We start from the raw sequence: 19,356 nt of genomic DNA, 5'->3' as shown, positions 1-19,356 counted from the left end.
TGTAACATAAAAAGATGAAGCATTTGTGGTCAGTGACCTTCCATCTTTGACACAAGCAAGAAAGTCAGCTACACACACTTGGGATTGTGCGCACGACGGCCACGTGCCGCCCTCATTACATCAAGCTCATAAGCTCCTAAGGACGTGCGCGACCTCGCGCAAAATCTCGACTCCGAAGCGAACAGGGGGGCTTAGGACCTGTGCAGGCGCAGAGGCGGTGCGGGTGCCTCCGCTCAGGCACTGTAGCGGACATCCCCGGGGGCCTCGGCGACGGGGGCCGGAAGTGACGCATGTTCCGCCTTTCCGCGTCCCTCGCGGCGGGCGGCGGGCGTCTGGACTGAGCCGCGCACTCGGATCCGAGGCTTCGCGGTCAACGGCTTCTTTGCGGGCCCCGCCGCAGCCGACCCGGCTCCTCGGTGGAGAGAAGATGGTGGGCCGGAACAGCGCCATCGCCGCCGGCGTGTGTGGGGCTCTTTTCATTGGTTACTGCATTTACTTCGACCGCAAGAGACGGAGTGACCCCAACTTCAAGAACAGGCTGCGAGAACGTGAGTGGGTCTCCGGTTCCCTGGGCCTCCCTCCCCCTCCCCCCGCGGCGCCCTCGTCCCCTGCTTCGCGCCGGCCGACACGCCGCGTGCTGGGCGGCCGCGTCGTGCTGCAGGGTCGGGGGCCCTGAGCGCACACGCCAGAGAAAGGTGATGGCGCCGCTCCCAGGGTTGCTCCCGGCCCATGTGCCAACGAACGCGTCCCTCCATTTTGGAGGAACGATTTTTCCCACTTTGTTTTCCCTAAACATGTACCGTGTAAGTGCAGATTCGTTTGTATTATAATTTAGGGGGTTGTGGCTCTTTTTTGCTGTTTATCTTTTTTCACCTCTTCCGAACTCGAAAGTCGGGTTTTTTGTGTGTTTTTTGTATTTTATGAATTTGTACTTAGACTGAACCTGCAAATCCAGCTCAGTATCATTCTCAAACGATAAGGTTGCATGCATTCTTAAACCCTCTTGGTAGCTCCACTGTAAAGGCTTCCAAGATATGAGTGAATGCTATAGAAATCGCAGGGGCGTCCAAAAGGCTGCACGTTTCCTGTGGCTCAGTCTTATTTCATACCTGCGACATCTTTTAAAAGAGATTTACAAGAAGGAAATCGTGTCGACAAAACCTTTCGTGATATTTGAATTTCGGAGGTATGCTCGTTCGCAGCAACGGAAGAGCAAATTTGTTGCATTAAGAAATAATTTTGTAATCTACCTAGGTTGCTCAGTCAGAATAGTTCCTGAAACTAGAATGTATAGGTAAGTTACTAAAGCCCAGAAAAATACGAAGTGATTAGCGTTTCACGTGTACTTGGGTCACACGTGGCTGGGACTACCTTACTGGAAACTGCCGCTCTTACACCATCTGCAATATGATATCTGATTCTGGCTCTCTTGTGTCTCAGGAATAAAGGGATATAGAGGTAATTTTTTTATTTATGGTTAGGTAGACTAATGGAAATAATGCTGCTTTGAATTCAGACACTGAGTTTCCTGACCCAGGTTAGTCACAGATTAGCAGTATGATCTTGGGTTTTCTGAGTCTTAATTTTCTTAGCTTGCAAAATCAGGTATTGCCTCTTGTTGGTTTTGTGAAGATTAAAGTGTTTGATGTGCTCACCACCATTCTTGACATGGAGAAGATCCTATAAATTCCTGCTGTAAATGTAATTATTGGAATTTTTATCATTTTCCTGTAGCTTCCAAGAAATAGTTGGGCAGTGGTGGTGTGGAAGTAGATCTCTGTAAAGAATGGATTAACCCTTCCTTTGGAATCGCTGCAATCCTATTGTTGAAAACCTTGAGAAAACTCATTTTTGGTTGAAGAAATAAGAAAAAGCTGTCATTTTGAACAAACTGAGAAATCTGTTATTTTCACAGTTGGTTTTTTTTTTTTTTTGTCTTCCATAAATTAATTTCTAGTTTCAGTAGTAGCCTAATGACTTAAGGGTCAGGCTTGAATTAGTAGCTGAATAACCTTGGGCAACAAATTTCAAGCTTTAGTTTCCTTTTTTTTTGGTAAAACATTATAATGTAGAATTTAGTATAATACCTGACACATGGTAATTGATGAATGCCAAAGTCCTGGGTGTTCATTGGAAGGACTGATGCTAAAGCTGAAACTCCAATACTTTGGCCACCTCATGCAAAGAGTTGACTCATTGGAAAAGACTCTGATGCTGGGAGGGATTGGGGGCAGGAGAAGGGGATGACAGAGGATGAAATGGCTGGATGGCATCACTGACTCGTGGACATGAGTTTGAATAGACTCTGGGAGTTGGTGATGGACAGGGAGGCCTGGCATGCTGTGATTCATGGGGTCGCAAAGAGTCCGACACGACTGAGCAATTGAACTGAACTGAAAGATTGTTTATGAATATAATTGTTATTTTGTATTTTCTTTAGCAAGTAAAACTTGCTCAGAGTAATTTTGAAGTCTTTTTAAAGTCTGTATGGTTGACTGATTTTAAGAACTTGAGGGTGTTTTGTATTTGTGGGGTGTAATTGATATCAGTTTAGTTAATTTTTCATTTTCTTAGCTTAATTTCTAGTAGAATATTTATATCTGTAATACTGTTCATGGGGTTCTCAAGGCAAGAATACTGAAGTGGTTTCCCATTTCCTTCTCCAGTGGACCACATTTTGTCAAAACACTACCATGGCCCTGTGGCTTATAGTTTCGTTGAGTTGGACAAGGCTGTGATCCACAGTTTATTGCAAGATCAGTTTGGTTAGTTTTCTGTAATTGTGGTTTCCATTCTGTCTGCCCTCTAGATAAGGATAAAAGGCTTGTGGAAGCTTCCTGATGAGAGAGACTAACTGGGGGGAATCTGGGTCTTGTTCAGTAAATCTTTAATCCAATTTTCTGTTGATGAGTGGGGCTGTGTTCCCTCCAGGTAGTTTGACATATGATAGGGATAATGACGACCTCCTTCAAAAGGTCTTATGCCAGGACTGTTGTATTCAGTACCCTGACCCCACAGCAGGCCACGCCTCCGTGGAAGACTGGACACTCGGGCAAGTCTGGCTTGTGGGGTTACTGCTCCTTTCTCCTGGGTCCTGGCAAGCACAGGGTTTTGTTTGTGCCTTCCAAAAGTCTGTTTCCCCAGTGGTGTGGAAGTTCTGTAATCAAATCCCACTGGCTTCCAGAGTCTTAATTTGCTGGGGGTTCTCAGTTCCTTTGCAGGATCCCCACATTGGGAAATCTGTTGTAGACCCTAGAACTTTCACAACAGTGCAAGAGCTTCTTTGGTATAATTGTTCTCCAGTTTGTGGGTTGTCTGCTCAGTGGCTCTGTGATGGGGCTTATACACCCTACCTTCATTGGAAGAACTGATGCTGAAGCTAAAGCTCCAATACTTTGGCCACCTGATGCGAAGAACTGACTCGTGGGAAAAGACCCTGATGCTGGGAAATATTGAAGAAAGGAGAAGAGGAGGACAGAGGATGAGATGGTTAGATGGCATCACCAACTAGATAGACATGAGTTTGAGCAAGCTCTGGGAGTTGGTGATGGACAGGGAAGCCTGGTGTGCTGCAGTTCATGGGGTCTCAGAGTTGGACTGAGCCACTGAATTGACTGACATCTGTAATAAAAGGGCAGAGTTTTTCAAATCAGTGCTTCTGAAGGTTCTTTGGTTTTGTTTTTAGGAAAAGAGAATTAGGCTGTTTAAAATAGGTTTGAAGTTAAATCAAGACTAATTTATTCAATTTTTTTCTTGTCTTCATTAATGTGAGATTACCAGAAACTCCTACAGCATAATTTTTATCTAAATAATCATTAATAAATGAAAATTAACCTAAAAAGTACCAACTACAGATGTTTTTTATTTTACAGCACTGAATGAAATGATTCATTTTAAAATAAGTAATCTAATTTAAATGATTGCTTTAGATTCGGGACTTTTTGCATTTTATGTGTATTTTTTTAGTCGGTTTTAACTTGTTAGGTTTACGCACAGACACTTTGGACTGATTTCTAGTAAATATTGTGTCAGTCTGCTGATTGAATATGTAGTAGCTCCTTGATTTTTCAGTCTGTTATCTGCCTGTTTGTCAGAGACACTATTTGATAAATAAGTTAATGTAACAAGTTAGTTGTCTTACAAAAGTAAAGTGAGAATTTTAATGTTATTGCTATAAATTTAAAGCAGCTAAGCAAGCTTAAAATTTGGTAACTACCAAACATTCAACAACAACCATATGTTCTCCACTCCATTAAAAAACCATGTATATATATGTTTGAAAATCAGGCTTCTTTGTACTATTATCACTTTTGTCATTTTTTGCAAATTTTGACGAAGCAAATTGTATATCTCAGTTTATTCCACAAACTTGCCGGGTTTATTTCTGAGATACCTTTTATATTGATGGGCGTATCTTCACTTCTCTGCAGTGTAGAGTGATGTTTGAGTGAAGTTCTGCTGCCTGAGTGTTTGGGTTGCCACTCCACCACCCATTAGTTGTGATCTGGTAAATTATCTCTGTGATAACATGGTGGTGATACCAGTACCTGTCCTCCTGTTGCTGTGAGGATAAATAAGCTAATTAGTAACATGTAGGATAGTGCCTCTCTTGAATCTAAAACGAGTGCTTATCTTAACCTCAAGTGTCCATGTCCAAGCCTAGTCCTCTTCCCAGCACGTCTGTATCATGATCTTTTAATAACTAGGTAATATAGTCTGGTGTCATTCTGCCAAAAGAGAGCTGAACCTTAATTGAGGCTATATATTCTGTTTCTCCACAGTTGCCTAATGATGAACACCTAAGAAAGGTAGTTGGGAAAAATAGGCAGTCTTCAAATTAATAGTAAGATCAGCTTTATATATTTTTGAAAGTGCTAAGGCCTTAGAGTTGTAGCACTTTATGTAATCAGGGGGCTAGAATTGGCTAGAGATACTGGTAGTAAGCCTAGTTTGTAAATGCAAGTTAGAAAAGGTTCCCTGACCAGAGTAAATTAACCATTTGTGTGCACTTAGGTCACCGCCTCTCTACTCATGCATTGAAAATTGGATTTATAGAATGCTTTAAGGTTTTAAGAGGACATTTGCTTGTTTTATGACTTTTGTTTCTCACAGTAATAAAGCATGCCTGATCTTTTGAGAGTTGATATTTATTTGCTGACCCAGTAATAAGTATTAGAGCTTTAGCTTTCTTAGCCACCTGGTGCCTTTGGTAATTTTTACTGGTCAATGAAACTAACTTAACTACTTAGCATAGTGCAACTCCTTAGCTGAGGAGTTGGTTGCTGTTGAGCTCACTCCTGAGTGCTTATATCTCAATAGTGCCAACCAGGCACTGAAAATACAGTAACTCATTTAATCCTCATATCAACTCGGTGAAGCAGGTATTGTTCTTAAGCCAGGTTTACATAAGGAGAAAGAGAGGCATAGCAAGTGAACCGTGACTTGCCCAAGGTCACGCTGCTAGTCAGTGGAAGATCTGGGGTATAAAGGAAACCCAAGCTTCCTTGTGCCAGCACCCTTTCTCATGGAGTGTACAATTAAAGTGAAAGCCACTCAGTTGTGTCCGACTCTTTGCTACCCCATGGAGTTCTCCAGCCCATGGAATTCTCTAGGTCAGAATACTGGAGTGGGTAGCCATTCCCTTCTCTGGGGGATCTTCCCAACCCAAGGATCGAACCCAGGTTTCCCACATTGCAGGCAGATTCTTTGCCAGGTGAGACACCAGGGAATCCCAAGAATACTGGAATGGGTAGCCTATTCCTTTTTCCAGTGGATCTTCCCAACCCAGGATTTGAACCAGGATCTTCTGCATTGCAGGCAGATTCTTTACCAGCTGAGCTACTAGGGAAGCCCCCTTTCTCAGTCTTATCTGACTCTCGGCAGCCCCATGAGCTATACATTCCATGGAATTCTCCAGGCCAGAATACTGGAGTTGATAGCCTTTCCCTTCTCCAGGGGTTCTTCCCAACCCACGGATTGGACCCAGGTCTCCGGCATTGCAGGCAGATTCTTTACCAGCTGAGCCACCAGGGAAGCCCAAGAATACTCTAGTGGGTAGCCTATCCCTTCTCCAGGGCATCTTCCTGACCCAGGAATGGAACCAGGGTCTCCTGCATTACAGGTAGATTCTTTACCTGCTGAGCTACCAGGGAAGCCCATGCAATTAAACAGCAGCTTAAAATATTGTTAGTGTCCTACTAATTTGATTTTAAAAGGTTGACTAATTATGATTTAAACAATGTCACTTACTCCTGAGTTTGTACTATTACTATTTCATGTCAAAAACAAAAACAACCTACAGACTGTAGGGCGAGGGTTTTTTCCCTTTAACTGGCAGTAATTATTTGAGTGCTGCCTTTCTTTGCTCTTATTTTTGCCAAATGCATAAATACTGTGCTTTTTTTCTCAAGAAAGCTTTTTCAAATGCTGTTTTTTTTTAATTCTTTTCTTATTTAATAATGCCAGAGAGTTTTCAAAGTTTAGTAAAGACAGAGTCAGTTATATTTCAGTAGTAAAATTCCATCATAACAACAGAGGCTTGATTCTTGGTCATGTGTCCTGTCCTGTGTAGGTTGGAGGTGGGGGAGAGAGACTTGCTCTACTTAGGATGGTTCCAACAGCTGAGTCTCTTAATTATCTCCATTTTGCAAACTGTCGATCCTGGTACCCCAGAGGGAAGGACAAAGCTTCTGTCCAGGAATGTCCCACTGCTGGTAGCTGATCTGAACTATTTTTATGACCCTGACAAATCACAAGAAAAAAAGCCTGAGTTGGTCATGTTTTGCAAATAGAATGAGTACCACAGCAATTACACTTCTTTTGATTCCCATTTTAATAATAATAAAATGAAAATATTCCCTTTCTTGCAGGAAGAAAGAAACAGAAGCTTGCCAAGGAGAGAGCTGGGCTTTCCAAGGTAATAATCTTTTTTTATAGTCTACTTCAAATGTATATTTTGAGAAAGCTAATTGGTATCAGACACTGATTTTATGTTTTAAAATAGAATTTCTTTGTAAGAACAGTTATTAGCTCTGTTCCCCTGCAGATTTTTCAGTCCTTCCTTATTTCCCCTTTGTCAGCCTCATAGCAGACAACTTACGTGCGAACAGTGTTTGAGGGTGGTAAGATGATAGGCTGTGAAGACACTTACCTTTAAAAAGTTAAAACTTTTTCACTAAGCTGCTCCAAAATAACAAAACATTTATTACTAATTCCTGTAGAAGAACCATGTTAACTCATTTTGAAAGTTACATAAGATTATTCACACCCACTGATCCACAATCCCACTGCCTGTCAGATTTTTACCTTGTAATATGTAAATGTAGACATGAGTCTTATTCATTTTTTTCCTTTTCATAGATCCTATGGTCATGATTATTTTTAAAGACTACATAGATTTATTTTATAAAGAACATTCAGATCAGATCAGTAGCTCAGTCGTGTCCGACTCTTGGCAACCCCATGAATCACAGCACGCCAGGCCTCCCTGTCCATCACCAACTCCCAGAGTTCACTCAGACTCAACGTCCATCGAGTCAGTGATGCCATCCAGCCATCTCATCCTCTGTCGTCCCCTTCTCCTCCTGCCCCCAATCCCTCCCAGCATCAGAGTCTTTTCCAATGAGTCAGCTCTTCGCATGAGGTGGCCAAAGTACTGGAGTTTCAGCTTTAGCATCATTCCTTCCAAAGAAATCCCAGGGCTGATCTCCTTCAGAATGGACTGGTTGGATCTCCTTGCAGTCCAAGGGACTCTCAAGAGTCTTCTCCAACACCACAGTTTGTTCAAAAGCATCAATTCTTCAATTTCTTCAAAAACGCTCAGCCTTCTTCACAGTCCAACTCTCACATCCATACTTGACCACAGGAAAAACCATAGCCTTGACTAGACGAACCTTTGTTGGCAAAGTAATATCTCTGCTTTATGTATAGGTAAATGTTAATCACTGAGCATATAGCTTTTTTTTTTTTTTAATTGAAATTAGTTCCATCGTCTGGATATCCAGTACTTGGACCTACTGGATCAGTAGTAGTTCTTTTTAAAGCAAGTTGAAGCAGTGAAAAAAATTAGATCAATTAATGTTACATTTGAGTAATTAACACACCTAACTGACTGGATATGATAATAGCAAGATGAAACTGGGAGGCAGTCACTTTGTTTCCCTGTTGTATCCAAACTACCTTTCTGAAATATCTAATATATTCATTATGTTTCAGTAGTCTTTTCTTTCTAAGGATATTTCTGGTTTGGTTCCAGACCACTGTTGTAAAGAGACTGTGAATTTTTTGGTTTCCTGGCCCATGTGATAGTTGTGTGTACACTATACTGTGTACGTAGCATTGCACGGTGTCTGATAACTGTACACACCTGTAATAAGAGTGTATATGATAATACTCAAGAACCAGAAACTTCTATTAGTAGTCTAGGTTTTTTAAATAAAAAGGGACTTTTTAAATACTTGGTTTACATTTTTTACAAAGATAATGCATATAGCTGGTGACTTTATTATAATCATTTGATTTGGTAATATATAACAAGCCATAAAACAAAAACACAGAAAGGCAAAGTTAATTAAATAAAGCTGCTTGTTTGAAATAGCAAAAAAAAAAAAAAATCAGAAGCAGCTCAAATGCCCAACAAATAGATCATGATTATACAGTTATATATTCCTCAATATAGTTATATAAAAATCTATGATAATGGCCATCAAAAAATAGTGTAAGTTTTAATGTTTGTATTTTGTGGTAAAGATACATCTGTACTCTCTTTTTACTTGAGGTTTGATTCACAGCTTTCTAAGAACTGTTCAAACACCAGTTTTATCAAAAAGGATTTTTTTCTTGCATATATTTTAAAGTAGATATTAAACTCCTATTCTTGAGTGTTGTTGAAGAGTAAATTTCTTTTTGTCAGCTTTCATAATGAGCTGTTTTTTTTAATGGCATAATTTTTTGTATTGTGTATATCCCTGGAGTAAACCAGGGATATATAAAATATATATATAAATAAAATATATATAAAATTACTAAATATTCTATTTTCAAACAGTTACCTGACCTTAAAGATGCTGAAGCCGTTCAGAAATTCTTTCTAGAAGAAATACAGCTTGGTGAAGAATTACTAGCTCAAGGTAATTAATAGTCATTGAAAGACTAGGAAACTAGATAGGTAATAAGGGGCTTTTTTGGTGCAGTGTGGCTATTTTTTAAAAAGATATTCTTAAAATTTCTGGGATGGAGGATAATTAGGGAGTTTGGGTTGGACATGTACACACTGCTGTGTTAAAAATGGATAACTGACAAGAACGTACTGTATAGCACAGGGAACCCCGCTCATGCTATGTGGCAGCCTGGATGGGAGGAGAGTTTGGGGGATGAGCACGTACGTTTGTGTGACTGAGCCCCTTCGCTGTTCACTTGGAGCAATCACAACGTTGTGAGTCAGCTATACGCTAATACAAAAAAATTTTTAAAGGGATATTCTAAATATTTCCAGAATTAGGGTTTTAATAATATGAGGCATTTAATAATGCAAGGAAAATAAGTAATCTTTACAAATGAGGTTGCTTTTAAAGTAGTTTAGAAGAATATAGTCAATTGTAATATGTAAACAGTAACTGAGAGAAATATCTGGGAATGTAATTTCCTCAACTCCTTCACCTGCTCTTCAGATCTTTCCCAGTACCTATAGGAAGGAATGGCTAATAGAATACATCCCAGAGAAGGTTAGTTTACCTGTTCAGGTTACACAGTTTATGGCGTATGATTTTCAGAAACAGTGATCTAAATCTGATCCAGAATTTAGGCTTTGGGCTTTGTGCTTTGTGTGTTCATCAATAGAATTAAGAATTCTGTCTTAAAAATGACTGTTATGAAATTAAAATGATCATTTTTCAAATTTGAGAACCATAATTCATTCAATAATTGAGTGTCTTAAATGCATTTATATTTTTATTGTCAAAATAGCTTTTATCACAAAAGTAGCTTTGAAATAGTTGCTGTTGAAATGGTATCACGTGTTAACTTGTTTTTCTTATTCTCACTGTTGTATTATAATAGATTTTGACATTATTGAACTACATGATGCAGGTCATTTGTGGATTTGTAATCATTGGGCAAAGTAAAGCACTTAAGTCCTCATAAAGATCATTTGAGAGACTATAATTTCATTGGTTTAATATCGGAAGAAAAGTGAAGCATGTATATCTGTTTCTAAGGATAGAGATTGTAATGTTTCAATTTATGCAAAGATACTGTCAGTATTTGTTTATACTCATAAAGATGTCAGTTTATGACTATCAAATTTTCCTTCTAGCCTCCAAAATAAACATAATGTAAAAAAATTTATCTAAGATACTGTAGTGCTCTCCCAATTACTTGCTTATCTTAGAGATCACGTACTGTGGCCCTTTCTCTTTGACTTGAGCTGTTAGATCTATATTGACAAGAACAGTTAACTCATGAGGGGAGTGAGGGGGTCAGGAAAGGATAGGGAAGTGTTTTTTGTTCTTTATTTGAAGCTTATATTCCACATTTCAGCCTAGCACACCCCGAGAGTTATGTAACTCAGCTGCCAAGCTGCCTTTATTCTGGTGGAATCCACTGAACCAGCCTGAGGTTAGAATTAGGGAAAGGTAAGCCGGAGAAGGCAATGGCACCCCACTCCAGTACTCTTGCCTGGAAAATCACATGGATGGAGGAGCCTGGTAGGCTACAGTCCATGGGGTCGCTAAGAGTCGGAAATGACTGAGTGACTTCTCTTTCACTTTTCACTTTCATGCATTGGAGGAGGAAATGGCAACCCACTCCAGTATTCTTGCCTGGAGAATCCCAGGGGCGGCGGGGCCTGGTGGGCTGCCGTCTGTGGGGTCGCACAGAGTCAGGCACGACTGAAGCGACTTAGCAGCAGCCATGAGAAAGCATAAGCAGTTCAGGCAGTGAGCCTCACTGCTTGACACGGCCTCCCTCGTGCAGGTGTCTTCAGCCGTAATAACTGAGCAGTATCTCAGGATAAGTGAGTAGGATCAAGGCTGCAGTGTGGAGAGGAAATGGTTTCATTTCTACACTAAATTGCTGTGATTGTTTATAAACGGTTTCCGGTGTGTTCAGAAGTTTTAGGAGGTGTCTCAGCCAAAGACCCCCTGTGCTCTACACATACCACTCTGGTAGCAGCTCTAGTTATTTCCATTTAATAATCAGAATTAATATTCTCAGACAATACTGTGAGCTCCTCTGTTTCCTGTAAATTCAGTGGCCCGAGGATTCAGTGGCCATTGTGGCATCTTAATTTCCAAGTCAGTGGAGCCCTTGTGGCCCTGATGGAGGTCCAGTCCTATGTGGAAGACCTGTGCCTTACATTTTCCATTTTTAATACTTCTTTGTAGAATTAAAGCTTTCTTCAATTTGAGTAGTTTAAATAAAAATATTATGTAGCAGGCAGTTCCTCCTCATTTACCAGTCCCTTATTTGGTCCCATTCATACTCAGGGTTGGAAAACTTTTGTGTTTACTGGTTTATTATAAATAATACTATTCAGGAGTAACCAGCTATAGGAGATGCACAGGGTTAGGGGGTGGAGAACTTTCATGCCTTCTCTGGGGGTGCCACCCTTCTAGTCTTTGATATATTTACCAACCCAGAATCCTAAGAAATAACTTTTTGACATAAGTAGAATTTGTTCATTTTCACCTAAAGAGTTAAAAATGGTCCAGTCCCTACATTAAATTGCTTAGCAAGCCTAGAAAGATCAACACTCGGTGAATAAGAGAATCAGTGAAACTGTGTATAACAAGTGTAGGAGAACATGAGATAAACCAGGGAAACATTTTCAGGTCTCCTTCAGGCTGCATCTTGAATTTCCTGAGAGAGAAGGCCTAGGCATTGAGGAAAGGGAGAGCATTTGCCCAGCAGAGGAGCGGATGGTGACTTTCATCTTGTAACACTTGGTTTGATCTTGCGCTGTTATGTCTTAAGTGGATTATATGCTGCTTTCTATGCTGTTTCTCAAGGTACCACTTGAGATCTGGCCATCCAGTCAGCAAAAGTTTTATGAAAGTTGTAGCAACATTGCATGTGAAGGAAGCTCAAGATGACAGGTTGACCGCTTTTGAGGTTTTGTCATTGTATAATTGTCTCCTGGATATACAGGATTCTTAGGCATTGCTTGCGGTTGGATCTGCAGAGAGGATAACTGCCAGTGATGACTAGGTTCAGAAGAGATTAAAGGCCTGTAGGTGTCTACTTGGAGAAGGCAGTGGCACCCCACTCCAGTACTTCTGCCTGGAAAATCCCACGGATGGAGGAGCCTGGTGGGCTGCAGTCCACGGGGTCACTAAGAGTCGGACACGACTGAGCGACTTCACTTTCACTTTTCACTTTCATGCATTGGAGAAGGACATGGCAACCCACTCCAGTGTTCTTGCCTGGAGAATCCCAGGGACGGGTGGGCTGCCGTCTCTGGGGTCACACAGAGTCGGACACGACTGAAGAGACTTAGCAGCAGCAGCAGGTGTCTACTTGCGTGTGGTAATATTCCCATAGTATAAGGGGTTTAAAGTGAAATTGGGCCTGTCCACCTCAGTCCTCCAGTCTTCCAGTCCTCTCTTCGTAAAAAAGTGTTGTTTCATTGTTAGCACCCTCTTAAGTAATCTTTGAGAAATACTCAGTATATAACTAGTAATAAACTTAGACATTTCTGTACCTTAATTTCTCCCCCTTTGAAAGTGTTACTGGAGTCCCTTCATACATCTAATCTGACTTATTCTTGTTGGTGGCTTCTTACTTATATGAGTATACTGTATTTTCTAGATTTTTACCTGCATGATGTTTTTGGTCATTATCATTTGGAGATATAGTGAAGACTTTAAAGGCAAAGGCTTTTCCAGTTACACAGCATTTTTATGTAAATCTTGCAGGTGAATATGAGAAGGGTGTGGACCATCTGACAAATGCGATTGCTGTGTGTGGACAGCCGCAGCAGTTGCTGCAAGTGTTGCAACAAACTCTTCCACCACCAGTGTTCCAGATGCTTCTGACTAAGCTCCCAACAATTAGTCAGGTAAAGATTTGAACTGTTACATAAGAGAGTGGAATCTGAGAGTTTGGCATTTAAAAATGAGCCTATTGAACATGATGACATAAGCCTCTCCTCCGTATAATGAAAACAGTACTAGAGATGTCAGTGCTCGACTCATAGAAAAACATCCAGACAAAGGGGCATAAAATCCAGCAATCGTGCCCAGGAGCATGACTGGAAGTAAGTCTCTCTACTGCTAAATCTCAGGCCTTGGTGTTCAGATCCCCAAATTGAGATCACTTCCAGCTGCTTTCTAAACCTACCTTTCTGCCGCCTCTTTTGCGAGACCCCTTAGTTAAGTGGCAGAGGACAAAGGAGCCAAGGTGGCACAGCCTAGAAATCAGACCCTTGAAGGCCTGTGGCTCTCTCAGACCTCACTTATCTGAAGGCCTCAGTGTCTGCTAATGCCGAGTTGGGCTTTGAGTTTGGAGCTGTTCGATACATCCTCATTGATACAGTAGGTTAAGCATAACTTACAAGTTGATTAAAATGCATCCCATTCATTTTAAATAGTCAAGGAGCCCCATTGAATCTACTTTTGGAAATATTATGTCTATTAAATGAGTCTTCATGGTTGATATAATTGAAAATTAATAAAAATGACTGGTTAATTCTTTAAACTGAGCTTTTACTCATCTGGATTGGGAAAAGACTGAGAAGAAAAAGGTCCCAGAGATTTAAAGGAAAGAATTGAAAGAGCAAGAAGCTGGATTTTGATTCTTTTTATTTTATTTTTTGATCCTAATGAATGTGGTTCCCAGTCTGTTGTCAGAATCCTCTAACATTACTCACCTTTTCACTTTAGCATAGCATAGAGCTTGTGGAAAATTGACCTGAGTATGATGTCTTTTGAAATGTGGATGATTTCAGGATGAAGCTTGAATTCCTCAGTAAGAATGGCCTCTTTTACTTAGTTCACTTGTCCCATGTCATGTGGAAATATTTTCAAACTACTAATATTTCGGAATACTGTATTCCTTCTTTGTATAATGACGGACCATTTACAGGCCAATAGGGAAATGTTTGGAGGATAGAATGATCACTAAAACACTAATCATTATTTTTAGTTCATATGGGAGTGAATAGAGATCTTAAATTCTTTATTTTAGTTAAAAAATTGACTAGCATAACAGTGTTACGCTTCCTTTATTTTATTGACTTGAATTTTGAGGTGGGGCTGACAGATTATTTTCTTAAATAAAAACGGTGTATGAAGTGTTAAATATTGACATTTCAATATGAATAAACTTCAGCAAGATTTGATTCAGAGATCAAAAAAGCATTTTATGTTGAACTTAGAATCCTGATTAAATGCTTATACTTTTAAAAATTTATAAGTATTTATAAATTTATAAATATTTTCTCTTTCAGAGAATTGTAAGTGCTCAAAGCTTGGCTGAAGATGATGTGGAATGAGAAACAAATGTCAACATAATGATCTCAATTAAAACATATTTTTAAAATCTTAACTCAGAAGATGATCGGCTCTGGGGGAGTAAGGGCAGATAAGCTTGTTATGGACTGTCCTCCACAGTGAAGTCTACCAAAGTTAATTTTTACTTTGTGTAGATCCATTTGTCTGTTTTATTTATTTTTCCCAGTGGAAAGTGTATTTTGATAGAGAGCTTTTCATTTTATAAATACACTATGAATTACTGAAATATGCATTTTGTTTATTCTTAAAATATGTGATTAGAATGTATGTATAACATCCCATTACTTCCATTAAAAATACCCGGTGCTCAGTTTTGAAAGATAGGCCCCAAAAAATGTAAAAGAAAACTGAAGAATATACTTGTTTTGCTCTATATCAGAAAGTTGGCTGGAAACTTGTGTTGATCAAAACTGAGCATTAAGAGATTATTTCTTTCCATTTAATCTCTTAAATATGTGTAATGTGCTGCTATGCTATAATAACAACTTCACCCCCTCCCTTGAAGTGTTTTCTTTAAATCAGTGGGTTTGATGTATTCTGGATATTTACCTCCTTGTATTTTAGATACATGTAGTTGCGGATAGCACCAGGAATTGGATGTCTGTACATTCTTAATCTGGCTGAGTAAGCTTTACCAGTTAATGTCTGCCCACTTGCCTCATATATAAACTGAGGAAATGGGTGTGCTAATTCAGCTTCTAATTCCTTTGGTTCTGTGCAGCATTCTCAAATCCCTCTTTCTGAGGGAAATACCTGTTTGGGCAGCCAGCCCTTGCGTTTTTTTATACTCTGAATTTCGCATGCTTGCCTGACGTATTTCTGGTTTTTTAAAAGGTATAACGTGTTGATTTTCACTGAAATCATGGTTCTGTCACTACTTTTGTAAATTAACCTGAAACGTAACCTTCACGGTAACTGGGACGCTATGCTTGTAAAAGTGTTTGTTCCCTTTCGCTTTTATCCTCAGTGTACCTCCTTAATCCCCTACCAACCCTTATCTTGTATGAGAATAAGGTGTAACTTTGTGGCTGAAGACTTGAATGAAGATAATGGGACCTTTTATTCTCTAAATAGTGACATATTATCTGCAGCCACAGATTAAATATCAGACCTAAGAATAAAGATCCTTGGTACTTAGTGGTGTCTGTTGAGTGGCATTTCTCGTTGTACAGATCGCCTTTATTCTGTCTGAAAGTCTGTGGAGAGACCTTTTCTATGTACTCGACATTTTTTCTTAATAGGGTTTTGTGGTGGTTGTGATGTAGTGGGAAGAGTTTGGAGGATGATTTTAGTTTCCGCCTCTGGATAATCACAACCTTGGGCACGTCCATGTTACATCTCTGGACTCCAGTATTCTCATCTGTACAATAAGAACATCAGACTAGGCCACTCACACTTCCTGGTAACTCTTTCTTAGGAACCTTTCAGGTTTGTGATCCTGAGCCCTTAAACAGTGTGCTTTTTTTCATTGACAACCCTGCAGCTCTTTAGGGGGTGAGGTGGGATGAGGTGAACACTACAATCATGTTGATCGGTTCATTTCCAAGTAGGATCCCAAATCCAAAATAGTGCAGTGGTGCCCAGTTCATGATTGGCCACGCAGCTAGAAGCAGTCTGCTGTCCTGCGTTTGCCAAAAGGGGATGGACTAGGACAGTCAGGGATTACAGACGAGGAAAGAGCAAGGGGCAGACAGCTGGCCAAGAGAGGAGGAGGGGTTGGCCTCGGTTTTATTTTAGGAGGGGATGCTTAATAGATGCCCTTGTGAACGCTGATGCAGTCCAAGCTGTGTCACCTGGCTTTATGGAAAATAATCAGCTTTGCTTTAATGCTTACTGAAGAGGCGGTGAAGTGCTTATAGTAGAGCTGATTTTGCCCAGTACATCTTACTTGAATGACAGTCTCGGTGCTTTAAAAATTGTTCAGTCACTTAAGTTGTGTCCGGCTCTTTGCGACTCCATGGACTACAGCATGTCAGACTTCCCCTGTCTTTCACTATCTCCCGGAGTTTCTGCAACTCATGTCCATTGAGTCAGTGATGCTGTCTAACCATCTCATCCTCTGCCTCCCCCTTCTTCTTTTGCCTTCAGTCTTTCCCAGCATCAGGGTCTTTTCCAGTGAGTCGGCTCTTCACATCAGATGGCCAAAGTAGTGGAACTTCAGCTTCATTCAGCATTGGTCCTACCAATGAATATTCAGGGCTGGTTTCCTCTAGGATTGATTGGTTTGAACTCCCTGCAGTCCAGTGGACTCTGAAGAGTCTTCTCCAGGACCACAATTCAAAAGTGTCAGTTCTTTGGTGCTCAGCCTTCTTTATGGTCCAGTTCTCACATCTGTACATGACTACTGGAAAAAACAGGCCTTTGCTGCCAAAGGGGAATCTCTGCTTTTTTAATACGCTGTCTAGGTTTGCCATAGTTTTCCTTCCATGGACCAAGTATCAATTTCATGGCTGCAGTCACTGTCCATGGTGATTTTGAAGCCCAAGAAAATGAGTCACTTCCCACTTCTACCCCTTCTGTTTGCCATGAAAAATTGGATACCACTTTTGAAAGCTGTTATATTGTGTTAAAAACTACTGCTGGTACCGAAAGTTTTTTTCCTTCTAGACACATAATTGCTGAACACTCACATAGTGATGGAAACAGGCAGTGGTGGGGATGTGGGCTAAATGGGGCTCAACCCAGGATTTAAGTCAAGTGGAATGGCTTGGATGTTGTCGTTTGTTAAAGTTGCACGTACATCTGTGGAAATGAAAATGTTAGTGCACATTGGCATGCTTCCTTGGACAAAGATTGCTCTTTGGTTCCACAGTTTGTGCTTAGAGTCTTGAGCTCTTTATTTGGTTGCTCTGTATATTTTCTCTGCTGAAAACTTCTTGAAATCCCACTGTGCATCCATTTCCCAAGTTCGTGGATTACAACCGTTACTCTGAACGCTTTCTGATAGGCTGGCCACTGACCACCTCCACTTCACTAAGTTCTTTGGGGATTTTATCTTGTTCCTTCATCTGGAACCTCCTGTGTGGCCGTCTCATTTTTTAATTTCTGTTTGCATTTTTATCTGTGTAATAGCATAGTTAACGTTTCTTGAAGAAGCAGCCTTCTGTAGATGTTCTGTGTCCCAGCAGTATGTTTCCCTCTTGTCACCCAGGCCGAGGACCTGGTTCTGATCTGTGATTGCTATTTGCCTTGCTTCTGGTGTTTGCCCCTTGGTGGGCAAGGCTGGTCTAGAGGTTTGTTTCAGGCTTCTTGGTGGGAGGCGCTGGTCCACACCCACTCATGGGTGGAGCTGGGTCTTGGCCCTCTAGTGGGCAGGGACGTGTCTAAAAGTGGTGTGGGGCTCTGTTCCCGCCCTGTGGGTTGTTTGGCCTGTGAGTCCCAGCATAGGATCCTGCAGGCTGTCGGGTGGGGCCAGGTCTCACAGCCAAAGATGGAAAAAATGTCTGCTGCTAACTGGAGTTAACATAGGTCCCAGCTGCATCTGCCACCAGCTTATATGACCCCAGAGAGCCACAGCTGCTCCCCCCTGCCCAGGGGACCCTTGAAGACCAGCAGGTAGATCTGACCCATCTTGTATGCGGTTGCTGCTTTTGTCACGTGCTGGGCCCTGTGTGCACCCTCCTGGAGTGAAATCTCCTTTTCCCTCAGTCCTGGGGGTTCCTGCGACCAAGCCCTACTGGCCTTCAAAGCCAAAAGCTGTGGGGGTTCCTCCTAATGCTGGACCTCGGGTCTGGGGAGCCTGGTATGGGGCTCATTATGTCTTTGACTGTAGAGTATCTTTTTGTAGATTCCAGCCTTTTAAATTGACAGATCAGCAGTTGTGATTTTGGTGTACTCATGAGAAAAGGTACGCTCGGGTTCTCCACCATTGTCTCCACAGTTTGTACTTGAAGAGCGTTTAAAACAGGGGCATCCCTGGTGGCTCAGAGGTTAAAGCGTTTGCCTGGAATGCGGGAGACCCAGGTTCGATCCCTGGGTCGGGAAGATCCCCTGGAGAAGGCAGTGGCAACCCACTCTAGTACTCTTGCCTGGAGGATCCCATGGAGGGAGGAGCCTGGTAGGCTACAGTCCACGGGGTCGCAAAGAGTCGGACACGATTGAGCAACTTCACTTTTCCTGGTAGTATCAGTGCTGTTCTGTTAACAGATAAATAGAACTTAGCTTCACGTCTCACATAGAGTGTGTGAAACCTGGTTCCATGTGAGTGGTAGGCAGTCAGTAAACATTTGAATCCTTTTACTCCTCAGTTAAGTTCAGGAGTTTATCTGCCTTTCTGACCTTGTTGAATCAGCCTGTACACCAGCATGTTTGTTAATGTTACTGCAAGAGATTTTTGAGAATACTGGTCTACCATACAAAAAAAATTTTTTTGGAACAAAAAATAGAGTTTTTATTATTGCTTGTGCCTCAACTGTTTAAGTGCTCTTAAGTGCTGTTAAGGCTTGGAGAATATCTTGGCTTGGCATATATTTGCAGAAGTGAATTCTGCTGAGTTTGATCGTTCAAAGCAGAATTAAGTTTCTTGGTCACCATTCCTTTGAGAAAGTTGACAGCCGTGCAGCTTCTCCCCAGTTGATGCTTGCGTTCGCCTTCAGAGCATTCACAGGTCCAGGTTAAGAACCCCTCCCTGCTTTCGTGTTAGCAGGTGAGGATTAGGTAGTAGTAATGTTTTCCCAACTTGAGATGTATCAGAGTCACGTGGAAGCCTTGTTAACAGCAAATTGCTGGGCAGCAAGTCTGGGCAGAAACACGTATCCATCAGCATTTCTAGCAAGTTCCCTGGTTTTGGTGATACTGCTGGTGTCGGAGTCATGAGTCATCACAGACAGTGATGCTCAGTGGTGAAGTG

The 19,356-nt window shown here is 41.2% G+C and overlaps 1 protein-coding gene and 1 non-coding gene across 3 annotated transcripts; both read left to right on the top strand.

Annotated features, from left to right (window-relative positions):
- The first annotated feature begins 168 nt into the window (after positions 1-168).
- TOMM20 (translocase of outer mitochondrial membrane 20) lies at positions 169-14,733 on the top strand. Of its 2 annotated transcripts, none has more exons than XM_055588594.1 (5): positions 169-548; positions 6,870-6,916; positions 9,047-9,128; positions 12,912-13,054; positions 14,444-14,733. In XM_055588594.1, exons 1-5 carry the CDS (start codon positions 428-430, stop codon positions 14,486-14,488), a joined length of 438 nt encoding a protein of 145 aa, XP_055444569.1. In that variant the 5' UTR covers positions 169-427; the 3' UTR covers positions 14,489-14,733. The 2 variants fall into 2 exon arrangements, 1 of the variants encoding a protein (XP_055444569.1); XR_008717142.1 differs by lacking the exons at positions 169-548; positions 9,047-9,128 and adding exons at positions 833-1,294; positions 13,878-13,962.
- On the top strand, positions 986-1,120 carry LOC129642600 (small nucleolar RNA SNORA14). Its single transcript, XR_008709852.1, has one exon. It is a non-coding gene; the product is annotated as a small nucleolar RNA SNORA14 (small nucleolar RNA).
- Positions 14,734-19,356: the final 4,623 nt, after the last annotated feature.

Source organism: Bubalus kerabau, chromosome 1 (genome assembly GCF_029407905.1).
Source record: "Bubalus kerabau isolate K-KA32 ecotype Philippines breed swamp buffalo chromosome 1, PCC_UOA_SB_1v2, whole genome shotgun sequence".
In the NCBI taxonomy this organism is placed as follows: domain Eukaryota; kingdom Metazoa; phylum Chordata; class Mammalia; order Artiodactyla; family Bovidae; genus Bubalus; species Bubalus kerabau.
This window is presented reverse-complemented; position numbering and strand designations above follow the sequence as displayed.